Source organism: Struthio camelus, chromosome 1 (assembly GCF_040807025.1).
Source record: "Struthio camelus isolate bStrCam1 chromosome 1, bStrCam1.hap1, whole genome shotgun sequence".
NCBI lineage: Eukaryota > Metazoa > Chordata > Aves > Struthioniformes > Struthionidae > Struthio > Struthio camelus.
The window spans coordinates 144,251,020-144,268,489 of record NC_090942.1 but is presented as its reverse complement, the minus strand read 5'-3'; the positions used below and the strand labels follow the sequence as shown (position 1 = coordinate 144,268,489).

Genomic DNA, 17,470 nt, shown 5'->3' with positions numbered 1-17,470 from the left:
AAAAACTAGTCTCCTGGATAAGAGAATGAGCGAATTCAAGCGGTTAAATTAATCCTCTCTATCTAATAGGGGATTCTTAAACATCTGGTATTAGTTGCTGTCAGCAATGGTCGTGAATAAGACGGACATTGAATCTAAGCATGAACAACAATTTTTATATTCTGTACTATTTTAAGTGACAAGAAACAAAAGATATCTTTGATAGAATAGGAGGACAGCATTTCTACCGTTACTTGGAAGTGCTTGCTACTTCAAATCAGAATCTCTTCAGCCTTACTGAGGCTTAACTTGAACCATTTCCTTCTTGACTTTGAATCGTGCTATTCTTCTAAGATAAAGAGATGCTGGAATGGAAATGTTAAGTATGCTTTTTTAGCAGACAAAGCTGTCACTTCTTCAGCTTCTCTGTGCGCTACAAGGTCTTTTATCTTTATAATACCAGTCTATCACAGTAATAACGATAAAACAAAATTCCCAAACACATTGCTTTACGGGGTACACTTTGTAATCATCTTGTAAGTGCACTTATTTTGCAATACAGCAATCAACCTGAACAAAATACCTCGCCCTATTCAGACCATAAATAATTTGTCAGTGCTAATTGGTGGTCCTGTATGTAGCTTTTCTGCAATCACGCCAAAAAACACAGACTTTTACAAATTCTTTACTGCATAACTGAATAAGCAGAATCCAGCCTCAAATGCTATCTCTGTGAACACTACCTGCAACTGAATCTCCACAAACAGGAAGACAGAAACTTACAGAAGAAAAAGAAACAAATAAACACACTCCCCTCCTCCACCGCTTCCCCAGCTGTAGTGCAATGAAACAACACATACTTAGCCTTTCAAAGGTTTCCAGAGGTCTCTCTATGATAATAAGTTACAAAGAAGCAACAAAAAATGCTGCTAACAATGCAAGTCCTTGTTTCAGTCTTCATTCTTTGTTCTGAAACTGTGGAAAAGCATTGTTACAACAAGCTCTGGGGTGATTACAAAAGTAACTGGAGACACAGAGAGGATCAGTGCACTAGATCTTTTTGAAAGAGGATTTATTCATGCTTGTTATAACCCAAAAGACATTAAAAAAACATTTTTATGAAAATTCTTGTTAATTAAAACCTAATTATTCAATGATTGCTCTGTTTGTCATCTCCAAAAAAAAACCTCAAGGTCTTGAAAGAAAGAAAAGATAACTCAGTGAGTAATTTATCATAAAAGAAGGATTTTTTTACCCCTCTTTTTTGCTACTTACCATACATAATTAACATGTGATAATATCCATAATGAGTTGCCTAAAATAATTCATAATACATCTCCAGTGACCTGCTAATCTGTATATAATGCTTTTAAAATTTGGAGGTGTACCGATCTCTTTTTGCTTACACACTCACCTCACGTAGAAGCAAAGAAGGCTGCAGAACATAATTTATTATTCTGCATCGCATTTCATCAAGTCCCTTAGCAGCTCCTTGATACATTATCAAGACAAATGCAAGGAAAAAAAAAAAAATCCTTCTCCCTTCCCCCACAGGGTACCCCAAAGACTAAGAACCAATTATAATTCTTCTTTCTTCTTCCAGGTACACTAAGTAAAAACAAGCCTTGACCAAGTTATTTTTTCTACAGAGTCTAAATGACTTTCTTCATCTCCGTAAGACAAATATATCCATAAATAAACATGCAGTGCAGTAACAAGGGCAATATCTGGAACACTTAAGAGCTAAATTACTTTCAAGCCACGCAACATCTCATTTTTCTTCTACAAATATATAATAAACACTGGCGGTATAGTGTGTCTGTCTATGAGTACATATGTCTCAGGACAGGGGAAAGGAAGAAAATAAACCCTTGTGAACTGAGGGCATGATGACTGAAAGAAACTTTGTAACTGTTGCTTTCCTTTAATTGCTTTGTAAGTATAAAACACAGTTTTGTTGCATATTTAGGGGAAAGGAGCATGTTTACAGCATATCTTTAGAAGTTCTCCACCGCTAGATGTGCTCAAGTATCTAGCATTCCTCTCCCTATATCCATGCCCGCTGCACTTACAAAACTGGAAAGTGACCTTCATAATCACAGACTTCACCATCTCATCTGGGAGACACAAATAACGGCTACATGCTCAGACTATTTAGAAAGCTGAGGCTGGTACAGGATTCAGTCATCAGGTTGTTCAGCACCATATCACATAAAAAGGGCATACCACGAGGCTGCTGTGATCTTCACATCCCAAGCTGTAAGCTTCCACTAGTATTTCAAGATGGCGGCTTTAACGCACAAAATCCTACATCGTTCAATACCCACTGACTTTAAATTGCCTTCCTTCATGATACAATAATTTGTAGGTAAGTAGAGCATTATAGCTAAAGTTTTTTTCTGATTTCTAACACTGAAAACTGGACATAGGGCTTTCTGTTTGCTTGTTTGGCGGCTTTTTTTTTTGACAAACAGGCATCAGGCTTAGAATTAATTCCCACTAGGACAAGATTAGCACAGTTTAAACAAAACAAAACAGGGTGAGAGGATTTGGGGAAAAAAAGAAGAGAGAGGGAGAGAGGGATGATTCTGCTGGATCTTACTGCCACCTGGAAGACTACATGTTTCTGAGAGATTACAGAAGAAGTAGTAAGTTACATATGTGCCTAGAGCTTTTGATAAACAGAATAAGGACTATGTTTTAATGAAGCATCTTCCATTAACATTTTAAAGGAAGACTAACTGAATCATGAGGAAGAAATAATTACATTTGCTTTATTTCTACCAATTAAACATTTTCAGCTAATACACAGTAACTTCTCTTGTAACCCATTCACAGATATACTCTGACACCTTGTAGGCTAAGTTGAACAGGACAAGAGGCAATGGACAGAAACTGATACACAGGAAGTTCCACCTAAACCTGAGAAAAAACTTCTTCACTGTGAGGGTGACTGAGCATTGGGACAGGTTGCCCAGAGAGGTAGTGGAGTCTCCTTCGCTGGAGATATTCAAACCCCGTCTGGATGTGATCCTGGGCAATATGCTCTAGAGGATCCTGCTTGAGCAGGGAGGTTGGACTAGATGACCTCCAGAGGTCCCTTCCAACCTCAACCATTCTGTGATTCTGTGATTCATCCTACAACCTTGACAGTTAAGCTACCTCCTGCTAGAGTACGGAAGAATCATGCTGTACCGTAGCTTAAATTTAAAAAAAAAAAAAAAAAAAGAAGAAAAAGCAATTCTGCGCCTGTGGACTTCTAGTTCGGGCTTCTGAATGTCATACCCATATGCTTTTCACAGTTCTTGAAACACCAGGTATATCTTGCTCACAAGGTATAAGAAAAGGCCAGTAATTTATTCCTGTAAATTTCTCCAGTGCCTGTCTGAAATCAGTCGCTTCTTTTGAACAGGAATAAAACATTTTAAAGCTATACTACTTATTATGTTAAGTTGCCCGTAACAGAGGAAATTCAAGAGCTACGCCAGCAAAACTTACTCAAACGCTTTCTAGAAATAAGTCTTCAGCCGTACTGCAGAGCAAGAAAAGTACATGAAAAAAGTTCTAATCAAGAGCCTTCCTGAGAAAACATTAGGCAGCTGATGTAATGTGTGATACCTAGGACACTCCTCTGGGACAAGTAAGAACTGAAAGTCTGACCTCAGGTTGAAGAGAGCTAAAAAAGCTGGTTTACCAATTTTTTTGAGCAAGTATTCTATACAATAGACAAGATAAGTACAACCCTCTCCCCTCCAGTCTGCTTTAAAAACAAAACAAAAATCCCAGGTTGCTGCTGCATTCTTTATGGAGTCTATTTTTCTTGATGTTTCAGGAGTGCTCTGGGACTACTTTTCAAATTATTCTTTACAAAAGATTATCCGGAAGAGATGTTTTGTCCCTGAGAAACAGACATAAACTGTTCAGATTGGACAACACTGGACACTCAAGAAAGTAAAGAACTAGTTTCTCAGAACATTTTAAAGTCAGAAAAGGAGGCCTCTACTGAGTTTGGCATCTCCACTTGCTTAGAGGGCAGACAAGTATAAATGTCCTGATCTCAAGTCAATACCCTCTATTTATCATTGTCATCACTAAAGGGTATGTCTGCATGGAACAACTAAACTCATGTGAGTATGCATCAGTAATGTGATGTACTTCGCTCACCTCTCTCACTAACAGTAAAATCTGCCACATGTAAAATAAACTTGCCAAGGGAGTGGACTTGGCTCTCATTACAAACCTGAGCATACCACATGCACAGGACTAGTACAAGGGCTGAGTGCAAGTAGTGATTAAATGATCATCAAATAAAATAAACCAAAAAAATAACCCAAACAAACAAAAAAACACCACTGAACTAGTTTCTTCAGAGACCAGAACCCAGCTGCCCGATACGTTCATTGAATGTACTAACCATCTAGCTACACACGAGTCAGCACCAACAACTCAGATGACACAGTAAGTTCTTTACTAGCTACAACCCATTAATGGTCTAACTTGAATACAATAATGAAACACAATTAGATCAGTACAGAGAGGAAAGACAAATTTCTTCAAAAAAGAAACCCTGCTGAAACCCTGTGATCTACCTCAAAATGTATACTGACAGCTAGGAAGAGTTGTGGAATAATATTGTTCTCTCTCCACTCAGAGCATTTGCTTATGTACAGAACACAATGTATGTAAAGAAAAGCGATCCTTCCTTTACATACAAACTTTGTTTTGTGTGTGCCACGGATTGCAGCCTAACACTTTAAAAATCAGGTGTAACAGGACTACTACGATCACAGGCTATATCACTGGAAAGATGAATATCTAACAATAAAATGAGTGGTAAAAAAGATGAGTTCAAAGAGACAAAATAGCAGAGCACAGGTACATCAAAATTGTTTATACTATGAACACCTGTTTAGAAGAGCGCTTCAGCTAGGTAAAAATCAGTAATGCATGCCAAGAACAGCCTACAGCCAAGGCTGACAAGACTGCCATTGATACAAGTTTGAACCGTAAGTTGAAAAATATCTATGGGTTTTTCCATTTAATGCTTTTGAGATTTCTATAATAAAATGTCTAATTTTTGGATTGTAAACATTCAGGAAAGCGTAGAAGTCAATTTATTTACAAAATGGAAAGGGATAGACTTATGATGACTAAAACGTATGATTTCGACAGCAGGCATTCCAATTCACAGCTCAGTGCATCACTCAGAAAAGTGGTTCATGCCTTTGCAATTTCTGTACCTTATCTAAAGCACTCTTAACAAATATAACCTCCAGGTGTACACAAGGAAGAACAGAAATACCTCCAAAAATAATCGCTTATCTCAAAACCATAAAAAGTACATATAGCACATATATTAAAAGTGGTGAAGCTGGGGGTAGGGGGAGGAGAGGAGAAAAACGTAAAGAAAACTGCATGGAAGAGATTAGAAATAAAAATCAGGTTTTGGCGACCATTTTTACACAAGTTGACAATAATGATGTTCACATTACGTGCTGAATCTGCCTCCTTCGCCTTATCTTTTCAATATAAACTAATATTACCACCTAGTTACAATGTTCTGAATTTCTATTACTCTTTTGCAACATCTTTTGTAGCAAAACGTCTCCAGAAACTCATCTTTGAACTTCTTCTTTTTAATGACACAAAAAGTCCACAAAGACTCATAAATCCTAACATTGTTTATTCACTCCAAAAATTTCTAATGAACTCTCACTAGACTTAGTAGAGAGATTATTTGTAACTATGGGATTCATTAATTAATTAGAAATGGAAGAAACTGTAAAGAGAGAGTTTTAAATTAAGGCAATAACTTAAAATCACTTGGAATTTTTTAAATAGTTATGATAGATCATATAGATTATTTCATATAACAGTAGAGACTATATAGATTATAAAAGTTATAATAGATTTATTATTCATAAGATAATTATAAACATTTGCATTACTGCAACCTTATTTTCTTTTATACAATTGATATAAATGGTATTTGCTTGTTTTTAAAGTCCATCATCAGTCAGGTCCTTTATTTTACAGAAAAGTTATAGGTAAAACCACCAAAATACTGTAAAGAAAGGCCTTGACCCTCTAGATCTTCATGTAGGTATATAATTAACCCACCTGTACATACTGATAAAAGTATATCGGAGGTATATATTTAAAAACTTGCATGTGAATGGCTGAAACTCTCTGGAATAGAACTGTATTTGAAATGCACGTGGCAATATGATGTTTTTGTCACTATGAAACAAAATTGCTTACAGAATGCACTGAAAAGTTACAGTTGATATACATACTTTATATACATGCATACACATACACGCACAGAGCAATTTCTTATGAAATCTTAAAATATGCTCATTAAAAACAAAGATCAACATTCTAAAATCATATTTATAAATTCCTAAAGCATGTTTTAAAATAATTTAAGCCCTTTAATTCAGAATCCAACAGAGAAGTATTATTTGGTGAAAGCACTTTTGTTTCCTTATTTTTTCTACAGATCAGATTTATGAAGCATATAGCTGAATTTATCAAATTTCACAGACACTTCATCAATGAAATTCTGATTCTGCCTTTGCAGCACATTTTAAAGGATCCATTTCACAGCAGGGAAGAGGAATTCCCTTTATAAAAAACTGAAATATAGTAAAATACTAAGTAATTAATTCTAGAAAAATATGAAAAAGCTTACTTTCCAAATTATGATCATATCAAGGCAGGAAAATAACAAAGCATAGGCAAAAATAATAATCTTTGTACTTTTTTTCCCCAATTATCTAAATAAAATACACGAAAAGAACATAATGCTTTCAACATTAGGGAATGAAACCTCAACAATATGCAGGCACAAATTGTTTCTCCAGCTGGTTTTGATAAGAGCTGTGTTTGTGCATCTGAGAGCAGAATTTGGCACATATTTCCCCTCAGAATTGTTAACGTTATTTGAGTTTAAGACAAAACTGCTAGGATTTAAACTACTGATCACATTTTAATTACTTGACTGATTTAATTAATTGCTCATATCACAGTGCAGATATTATTAGTGTTGGAAGCTCATATGAAACTTTGCAGATCATAAGACAATAAGATTTATGCTGAATTTACAGGGTGTATCTCGTTTCAAATTCCTGCTCTCTGATGAGTTTCACCTTTATGCTTACTAAACTTCTAGTTCAACAGATACTGTAAATCAAAAGGTCAATATTTAAGGTATTTCCCAATGGACAATTATGACACCCTTCAATGATTAAAGCAGACATCATAGTCATTTTTATACGATTTTAGAACTGCCCTCCTGTAGATATATGTCTCTGCAGCAAGAGTCAGAGGCTGATAATGCCACTACTGCCAAGTTCTGGATTTGGCCTTCTACGGCTTCATAATATTTTGGTTTGGAGCAGTAGTGAAGTTTTGAAGCAAATGTCCTGACAGTCCTCAGTTGTTACGTGATGGTTTGTTTCACAGAGCAGTTTTGCTGTGCACTTGCCTGTTTTGTAGGAAGCTAAACTGGAAGTCCCCTCCAGGTGCACATCAAACAATCTCCAGCCCTAAAGGGGGCACAGAGATCCAAAGAACCTTCAGCCACTTTTGTTCAGTCCAGGGATCAGACTGAACTTAATGGAAAGAAAAACACCCAAATCATATCCAGCACAGATATATGAGCCTGAGTATCAAATATTTTGATTTAATAATCAGATCCTCTTGAGCTCAACTATCTGCTTATGCAGACGTTGCCTGTACATCCTGGCATACTGCCGCAAACTTGCATGATACTCACTTTCAGCATGAACTCCCAACTCTGCAACTCTGTCAGTTTACCACGTGGAGCTAGACACTGCACGTGGCATCACTAAACTGCAGTTTGGTCATGAATATTTCATGAATGTTTTAGATTGTTTTGCCTGTACTGTTTTGATTCTGTTAGTCTTGGAATTTTGTCCTTATGTAAAATCCCCAAGCTCTGACATTTATGACTTTTGTAGATGTGACCATCAAAAAAAAAAAAATCTGAAAATATCTAAAAAAAAAAAAAAAACTCCAGCTGAATTATTTGCACCGAGGGGAATCTCAGCTGACGGAACTCAACTTCATGTGATGAAGAAGCATAGGTTCAAACATTCAGCCACAGCTTTAATTCTGCTCTTCTTCAAGGAAAGGTTAAAGAAAAAAAAGAACTATACAAAACTACTGCGAACACTTATTTTTTGTTTATCCAACATATTGTTAAAGTTTAAAATCATTGAGAGTAATATAGGTACTACTGCATTTAAATATTTTCACTGTAAACACAGTTATAGCTACTTGCAGCTGAATAAATAAAAATATTCACCACAGCGTTTTTTATGATTTTTGTCCTTTTAAATAATGATCACCTGCTGACTTTTCCGAAATAGAGCCAAATAAACTACGATCTTCAGGAAAGCCGTCCCTCTAGATACTTCTATTAGGATCCCCGCACGAAATAAAAACATTTAATCTGGCACCAATACAATCGACATTCCGTCTCCTTATTCCTTTAGATATGATACCGGATATGACTCAGCTTCTATTAATTCTCAATGCCTTCTGCTCTTGTTTTCTGAATTATAGAACATCTTAGACACACTTATATCAAAATGAAAAGTATACACTAAACATCTCTGTGATCCTGTTTCACCCAAAAACACACCATATAACACTGCATATCCTGGTTTTATATTCCCTGGACATACAGTTACGCAAGAAAGAATAATTTTATATCATAGCAACATTAAACTTCGGTTTCCAGATCGAGCAAAAACAAGCAAACGAATAGTTTAACAAAATCTGCTCCTTGTTTTCTACCATCCTCTCACTCCCCCCAAAACATTCTTCTCCCAATATTTGCTCTAATTAACATAATCAAAATTCATAGTTATTGGACTCAGTAAGCTGAGTTTACCACTCAGTGCTTTGCTACTCAGATTCCTCAACATTTAGAGCGTATCATACAAAGCCTACTCACACAAGAACTTAACACATCTACACAACAGCCATATGCATATGACGATGCAAATTTAGGGTATCTTTTCTGAACATCTAGTGGTGACAAGAAAACGTGACAGCACGCTTCCATAATTTCCCAAGAGTTAAAATAAATCACAACATAGATTTTATATAATCCATTTACACACATTTATGCACATTATTTTTCCCTAGACAAACTTTAGATGATAAATAAGGTACAGATGATAAAAATGGTACAGTTTCTTTATTTCATTGTTCACCTTAAGCGTCTAAGTTTCCAAACAAAGTTGGCGAATACACAAAGAATGACAAGAGGACAACAGAAAAAGAGTAGTTTGCCTAACACTGTTCATACTATGCCAGTCTGCATCAAGCTTACATCACTTCATATTCCCAGCCAACAAAAATACCACATAGATTCAGGATCAGAACTTGAAGAAGTATGAAAGGCTGAAGGATCTTACTGAACCATTCCAGATATATTTGTATATCTATTTTTTCTTGACAAGTGCATTGAGGAAACAATATTTGCAGTTTAATCCACTTAAAGGTGTTGCTTAAAAATTTGTATGTAATGTGTTTCTCTGAAACAATTAAACTCCAAAACTTAAGAACTTCTGTTTCGCACAAGATAAGCAAGAAGTGAAAAAAATATTTCAAGGAGAAAGGGAACTTAATTTAAATAGAAGTGAACTATCAATTTATCTTTCAGATATTCTCTCTACAGATTTCCATCCCAGAAGGAAGTTTTACAAATTATATATCAGAGACAGAAAGAAAACACCTCTACTTGTTTAGAAAGATTTCTCAAACTGATAGGTTTTAAATCAGAAAACAAAAATCATTACCTCAGAGATTTAGAATGCAAGAGGAAAGAGACAGAAAAAATACATGCCCTCTTTATAAAAAAGTTATCTTTAACGTTTAGACAATTAAGAGGTAAATCAGCCACAAATGTAAGAAAAGTGAACTGATCTATGCTTAAATATTTTTTTCTAAACTTTGAGTAGGCAAGTAAAGCTTTCAGATTTACGCATAGAATGGAAATTATTAAACTTTCCTATTACTCCACAGTGGCATATAGTAAATAAGAGCAATCTGCACTACAAACATTGTGTACAGTGAAGGAAAATGATATGTTCAGTGATCTCTTGCTTCAAGAGTATAAATATTTTTGAAAACAGGTTGATGTTTTTTTTAAATGTTGGTATTAATTCCTAACTGAAATAATTATCATGTTAAAAAAATAATTAAATGTAACCTGGACAGTTCATTGATAACTTTTCAGCAAATCTGTTCCCTCCTTACCGTCTCCGGAGGCGCAGGCGGGTCAAACCTCTTTGCACAAACTACAAATGCATCAGGCTGTGGCTTGCCATGCTTCACCTCAGGGTCATCTCCCAACACAATGTGATGAAAAAGACCAAAGAAATCTTTGTGTCTAGCTGTTTTCATCTGAAATGTCACTTCAGCTGAGCTAGTGGCAACAGCCATGGGTATGCTGTGTTTGTGTAAATGTCGGATCAGCTTATCAACCCCTGCAAGAAAAAAATACATATAGATATAGATATATATATACATACACATATACACACACACACATACATACATATACAGATGTATTAATATTTATGCTTACTTACAATACATTTAGCAGTACCTTAACAATGCCATCTTATTGAACATAGCAACATATTTTAATCAGTGTGGAAAAGAATTCTTGTTTTATCTGAAATGTCCCCATTACACACACACACACACACACACACACACACACACACACACACACACACGGTCACAGAATGTTCCTCAAGCTACATCCTTATTCTGGAATTAAATGATACTTATCTCAAAATAAATCAAAATGAGTTCAACATCATTGCATCTGTGCACCTACCAGAAGCTCATTAAGCAATATCTCTAACATCATACATGTTTACTCTTTCAAACTCTCAGTAAGTGGGAATGTTTTATTTTATAAACACATGCACGAAGCTATGCTTCTGCTAGAAAAAAACCAAGATCAAAGAAATATGCTCTTCTCACTGAGAAGTATGGTCTTTAATTTCTATAGAAGGTATCCAAATGCCTTAAAGCAGCCCCTAAGAGAGCTCAGTATCTCTCTTGTGCAATAACCAAATAAAGTAACACTGGGCAGAGAAGGAGAGCTGTCAATCACAGTTAATAGCAGAGCTTTAGCTACTGATGCTATGAACCTAAAGTAATGAACACCTCAAACTTAATGGTTAGAAACCTTCAACCTGATCCAATCTTCTATGGACGGTTAATGCAGGGAGGGAACCGTGAAAACACAGCAGCCTGTGTAAGAAGGAAACACACTTCATTACCCTGTCCAAGTTTGAGCTCCCTATGCAAAGGATTTGATCCTTTTTCACTGCAGCACTCCAAATGCAGGATATCTCTCCCAGACAATAGAGAATGAGAATGGATGCCTGTTCTTTACCGATTCACAGGAGAACACCCCTCCATGTCTGTAACATCGTTTTCAGCTCTATTTTGTAGCATGAATACAGACTGTGTACACAGCACATAGGGTATTGGTTTCAGGTAGATAACCTTCCAACTGACTTTTGTCTCAGTTTTCCAAATTTGCTTAGGAATAGCTGTCAGCAGGCAACAATCAACTAACACTGCATACGTTTTGCTTCTTTTCATTGCTTTTCATTTGCAAGAAAATAAAAAACAATAACGATGATGATTCTTTCCTTAATGGGCTGATTTCACAAAACAAAAATGAACGACAGAAACTCTTTCAAGAGGTCAAAAACTTAGTACTGCATGAGCAAATGCAGCAAATTTTAGTTCAAAGGGAGCAGAATTCCCCCTCTTTTCTTCCCAATGCAATACATTCCATAATAACCTATACAATTCGACACAGACACCAATACTGTGTAATAATTTTTAACTCATAAGTTTTAAAGAGATACCAGAGTTAAGTTTTTTTGTCCAGTCTTGCCTTGTTCCTTTTCTTTACCCTGCACTTGCATATACATGGTGCCACAGAATTCTGCCACGGAATTCCCACGTGATTTAAGGTATACATAGACTCCACAATGAAGCAAAGGAGCAGAGTGAGTTAGCATCGGGAGAGAGCTGTGCTGGTGTGTTTATATTGCTTTTATTAGTAGTAACAGATTTTACAATAATGTTTTGAAGTAATCACGTATACCTGATTTTCTAGGTTGCTAAATTCAGATTTCCAAAATGCAACTAGAAGATAAGAACATGTAAACTGTATTAAACCACTTGAAAAATCAAGTTCCAAATTAGGCATACATAATGAGAAAGCACATAACTTTAATCTCCTGAATCTCACTGCCCACTATGCAATAGGTATAATACTCAATTACCCTAGAGATGTAGCAAAACAATAAGTTATTCCGTTTTTGCAAAACACTCAAATACCATAGCGATCAGCATCTCAGAATAGCACATTACAAAATTAAGAAGCTATTCCAGACTACACACAAGGGGATAATTAAAACCATATCATGATCCCACTTTCCTATTTCTTTACTTTGTACGTGCAGTTTTCTAGAAAAACAAACTAGAAGAAACAAAATCCGTTGCATGACATCCTACAGACTCTCACAAGACCACCAGTAGTTCCAGAATTTTTAAAACATGTAAAATGAAACTACTATAGCTAATGTATCAAAGCTGATAACAGAAGCTAGTTCATTTCTTTCATTTCAACTAATATTAAAGAATGAGAAGACGCAAACTGCTAGTGAGCTTCATGGATATACGCTGACAGCAAAGGAAATGGATTCTTAGTGACAGAAAGTCCCAGAAAGGAGTGTGTCACATACACAAATTCTCTTCTCTGTTCCCCGTTCAGTGTGATGCTTTCCGATTCAAAATCTTGAGCCAAATTTTTATCCCAGTTCCACCTCTTTTTGCTGTCCTAGCTCTAGTCTCATTCTTTCTGGCCACGTAGCGTGACTCTGTTCCTGCCCTTTCCCATACCAGTCCTTGTGCCCTTGCACAGCCATTCCCAATGCCTTAATTGTCATTTTGGTTGCTTACCACAGACTTAAGTACCTTGCAGACATTCTCCTCTACTCCCTCTCTGTGTTTTCAACTGTTTGGCCACTATTCCTAAAATTGTCTATACTGAACACTTAAGCTACTTTTTAAAGCATGTTAGTTAACTCTGATAAAAACTGACTAGCTGCAGTAGCATAGAGTTGCTTGAAGAACCTTGCTTTTCATAAAAATGAAAACGCATTTAGCTTTTACTACCTGAAGCAGCACAAGTGTGTGTCAAGACAGTATCACATCATGTAGTAGAGATAAAAATACAAGTTTGCACATGCTTCGTTCAAGTTGCTATCTCAGTTTCTCTATAATGTGTTCAGTTCTTTGTTCTTATTTTCCAACTGCTTGAATCCTTACCCTACTTTCCATGCCTGGCTACTTTGAAGTAACCTTAGTCCCTGCATCCTGAATACCTGTGTCTGGTCTCCTGTTCCTAAAAAAAAAATTCCTAATCCAACTTTTCTTTGCCACCTCAACTTCTCTGATTTGCATTTTCCACATGAACGCGCCTTTTTGCTCCACTGACTCCAAGCAACGGTCTCAGGCAAATTAGACTCCTTGCTCCAGTGTAGTCACTTCTGGCTCCCATCTCAGAGGAGGAAAAGGCAAAGTAAAAGGCAGACACGTTACTTGTGTCAGTTATAGGTTGTACCAGGACAGAATATCCTACAATATAAATTTAAAGTCCAAGTTACTATAAGCCACAATAACTAAAAGGGTCATATAACGATAGTTTTATCAAGTAGGTAATGGAATTAGGAATAGTAGGATAATATAATAATATAAATTAGGATAATTATGGAATACATGACCGCATGATATAGGCAGTTGACTAACACATTTGTACATACGTACAGTACAAATATACTGCTCAATGTTTAGGCTGAAACATGTTTGGAGGGAAATGTCTGATCACCATAAAAGATGCATTCTAATTAAGTTTTTGCTTATGATTTTTTAATTTGTAACGTATATGAAGCTGGCAATAGCAAGGCTCTATTGTTAGCTAATCTCATGGGAATGTCAAAAAACACTTCTAGCCATTTGACCTTCTCTTCTGCACATGAGAAATATAACCAAACCCTCTACAGTCTACAACTGAAAAAAAATATTAACTAAAACTTGGAAACAGTCAAGCAAACAAACACATTTAATATGGCTTTAATATGTATAATACTGATAACTGCAAGGTCCACTGCTTCAGGCACTCTTAGAGCTGCAGAGAAGTGCTTTGTACACTGCTGGCCAGCAGGGAATCAATTGCTTTCTAATCAGCACAACATTTCTTTTAGTTTGATTCCAACTTTTCTCCTTGTCCTGGCTTTGGTATATTTTTATTATAGTTTCTTTTTTTGCCCTTTTACTAAAATGACACTTTAGTGAAATTGCCAAACATACTCCCCACCTCCAAGGTTAACCTGAGTAACAGGTATGACAGGACAGAAAATATTAAAGAAGAAGAAGAAGAAGAAAAAAGCACAAAGTGCAGAGGAAAAGAATAGCAGGGATAACAGGCTGGCTATGTGAAGAAGTTCCTGCTAGGAAAAAAAGTGGGGTTGTGGAAAAAAGTACTTCATGTATGGGCAACAGCAGCCACTTGACAAATTGCCAGAAATGATAAATACTCTGCTGACCAGTTTTTCTTCTCTAGCAGTAATATATCTCATTGATATTTTATTTGTTTCTTTCAGGAATTAATCTGAATGAATAACTTCATAACAACCAGCTAGGAAACGCTTAAAACACAGGCAGGCTCAAGATACAGATTTAAGGCCAATAACTTATGAAGGATGAGATCAAAAAGTGAGAAATTTTCCAGAGACAAAAATTCATATAATAAGTTTATTTCTAGCTTCAGTCCATAGCCAACTTAATCTTTCAGATATTTTTTCTTAGTACAATTAATAAAATAAAGAGAAGAAGAAAACGTCTTGTATGTTTTTGCTATCGCTTGTATCATTATCTCCAAATATTCCCACACTCATTGACACTGTTAGAATAATAGTTGTTTTACCGTGACTTCAGGTGCAAACATAAAAAAAATGACGTTTTGGCTTTGGAAACTTGCTCTATTTCACCCCACATGCTGAGTTCAGGGATTTTTTTTTCTTTGTGCATCAATATTATTCCTCAATGGACAAGTTTCGACAATGATGTACAATGCAAGAAGTCTGACATATTTTGCTTGTTGCATCTTAACAGAGCATTCACAGCTGTCTCAGCTGTTTTGACAATCTCTGTAAACAGCAGTCTCATGTGTAGTATATTTTTTTCCAAGTGGAGTCACATGCCCAACTTTGAAGAAGTAGAATTATGGCTGCTAATAACATGTGTAGATTAGTGAATAGGTGTATCAACTAACCCATCCATCTGGAACCATGATCAATCTGTAGATGTGCCCCCGCACAGATTTCTGCTCTATTCTGCAGAATCTAGTCAGCCAACTGAAAGCTGAAGTTCCACTATTTTTGAAGACAGTCTTTAAAACGTATACACATGCACTCCTGTCTTGTTACATTTCCAGTTGGACAGCAATACCAGCAGTGTAAACCTCCTTCTCTAATGTCAATGCATCACTCATTTAAAAGCTATCTTATGCCCCCTTAAATGTTTATACTAATAAGCAAGTGCATTTTCCTCCCTAGAAGTGCTAACCCGTTCTATCATTGAAATGAGATTCTAAATACAGGTTAACTTTTTATTCCAGGTAAAAATTTTTTGATTCTGAAAACATCTAAAGTAAGGCCATATTAAACTAATGGAAATACTAAGAGCTGTTAGCATAAAGTAGCAGTTTAAATGTCTTTTTCAATAAAATGCATTCCTTCAAAGGAATTTAATGTAAATAATCTGCAGCATTTAGCAGAAGTAGCATATCATGCGTGAGTAGAAACGTGAAAAAAAGTCTAAAGATTACACAGCTAAGAAGACTTTCCTTATGTATCTCCTATGCCCTTCCTATGATATGGTTAGTTTTCCCGCAAACTGTGCTCTCTTCAAATAGCTTATTTTCTTCAGTACCACTGCATCAGAGCTTCAGTTCATTTGTCACAGGCTATGTTTACTCTAAGTTTTTATTGGAGGTAGCCAGCTATGGAAAAGCACTGTTGTGGAAAGGTTATTTCTTCAGAGTTTTCTCTTATATTCCCCTGGCACATGTCATGATTTCAGTGTGTGAATACTTGTGTGTGTTTGCGTTCTCTTGTCTTTTTGGCTTCCCTAGCTATAAGGGAGCTAGAATGCAGCTATACCTCCAGAGAGCAAAAATTTACATTTTTCAGAAAACTTCCTTTAATATTTATTTTTTAAAATGATTATTTGCATATGTAAAAATGTAGCAAGGTAGGATGGAAAAAACAAATATACATTGTGGAAATCAGCTATGTAGGAAAAAATAAAACTGCATATTGAAAGAAGAGCATGACTTAAGATGCTCAACACACTAGCACTTGAAAAATGTTTTCATTCAAGGGTTTTTTGGTTGTTGTTATTTCTTTGTAAAAGCTCTAGATCAACAAAATCCATTTTCGTTTGAATCATCTACCATCACATTAGCTCTAGAAACTTTGCTACCACATCTGATTACTAATATTTTCCTAATTCTGCATACAGTCCTTTACTAGGAAGACAGTATCTTTCTTGTAATTTTTTCTGGAGAAAAAGACAACAGATGGGGAAGTGAGGAACTGATTTAAAGGAGACCTGGAAGAAGCTTCTACTGAGCTGCGCTTCGTTGTTATATCCTCCACAGCTACAAAGACTTCAATCGAGTGAAGACTTCAATGACATCGAAAACAACCAACTGAAAACACCATAGGCACGAAGATACGCAGTGAAAATCCCTATGAACTCATTAACTTAACTTCTACCTCACTTGCAACTTACCACTGTGTAAGGGATCCAGGCCCACCTCTCACAGAGTGACATACCTGGCAGGCTTATTTGGACCACCCCTCATTCCTCCTACTGAAAGCTAGCCCACACACAGCTTTTTTTTTCTTTTTGTCACGAAGCAGTCATCAATTAAGCAAAAAAAAGAGAAAAAAAAAAAACATCAAAAGAAATTACATTCTCTGTTCTTCCAGCATGAGGATATATTCCTCATGTGGTATACATACAACAGCAGTACATCATCATTTCTTCAGGTAATCATACAAAAATTTAAAAAAATCACGAAAATGAGGAGGAAATAACTAAAATTGCTACATTTTATTTTCAAATGCACTCTATTCAAATAATGAAAAAGGTAAATAATGTTTATTTCCTCCATCTCCTTCAATGTCAAAATTTAAGACAGACAGAAGCTTAGTGCACTCTACATGTACTACATTGCTGGCTAACGGAAAGAAAATTAAGTGAAAAAAATTAAAACTTAAGCTGAATTTAGTTAAGTAAGAAAAAAAAAGGATTAACTTTAAACATCAGCAACTTTAAAACTCGA

General features: G+C 35.8%; 1 protein-coding gene across 1 annotated transcript in view; it reads right to left on the bottom strand.

Moving 5' to 3' along the window:
• Positions 1-17,470, bottom strand: part of PUDP (pseudouridine 5'-phosphatase) — a 78,675-nt gene that overhangs the window by 23,248 nt on the left and 37,957 nt on the right. The window contains exon 3 of the mRNA XM_068921607.1: positions 10,276-10,505. Coding sequence (XP_068777708.1) covers positions 10,276-10,505 — 230 coding nt within the window. The remainder of the gene's footprint in view (positions 1-10,275; positions 10,506-17,470) is intronic.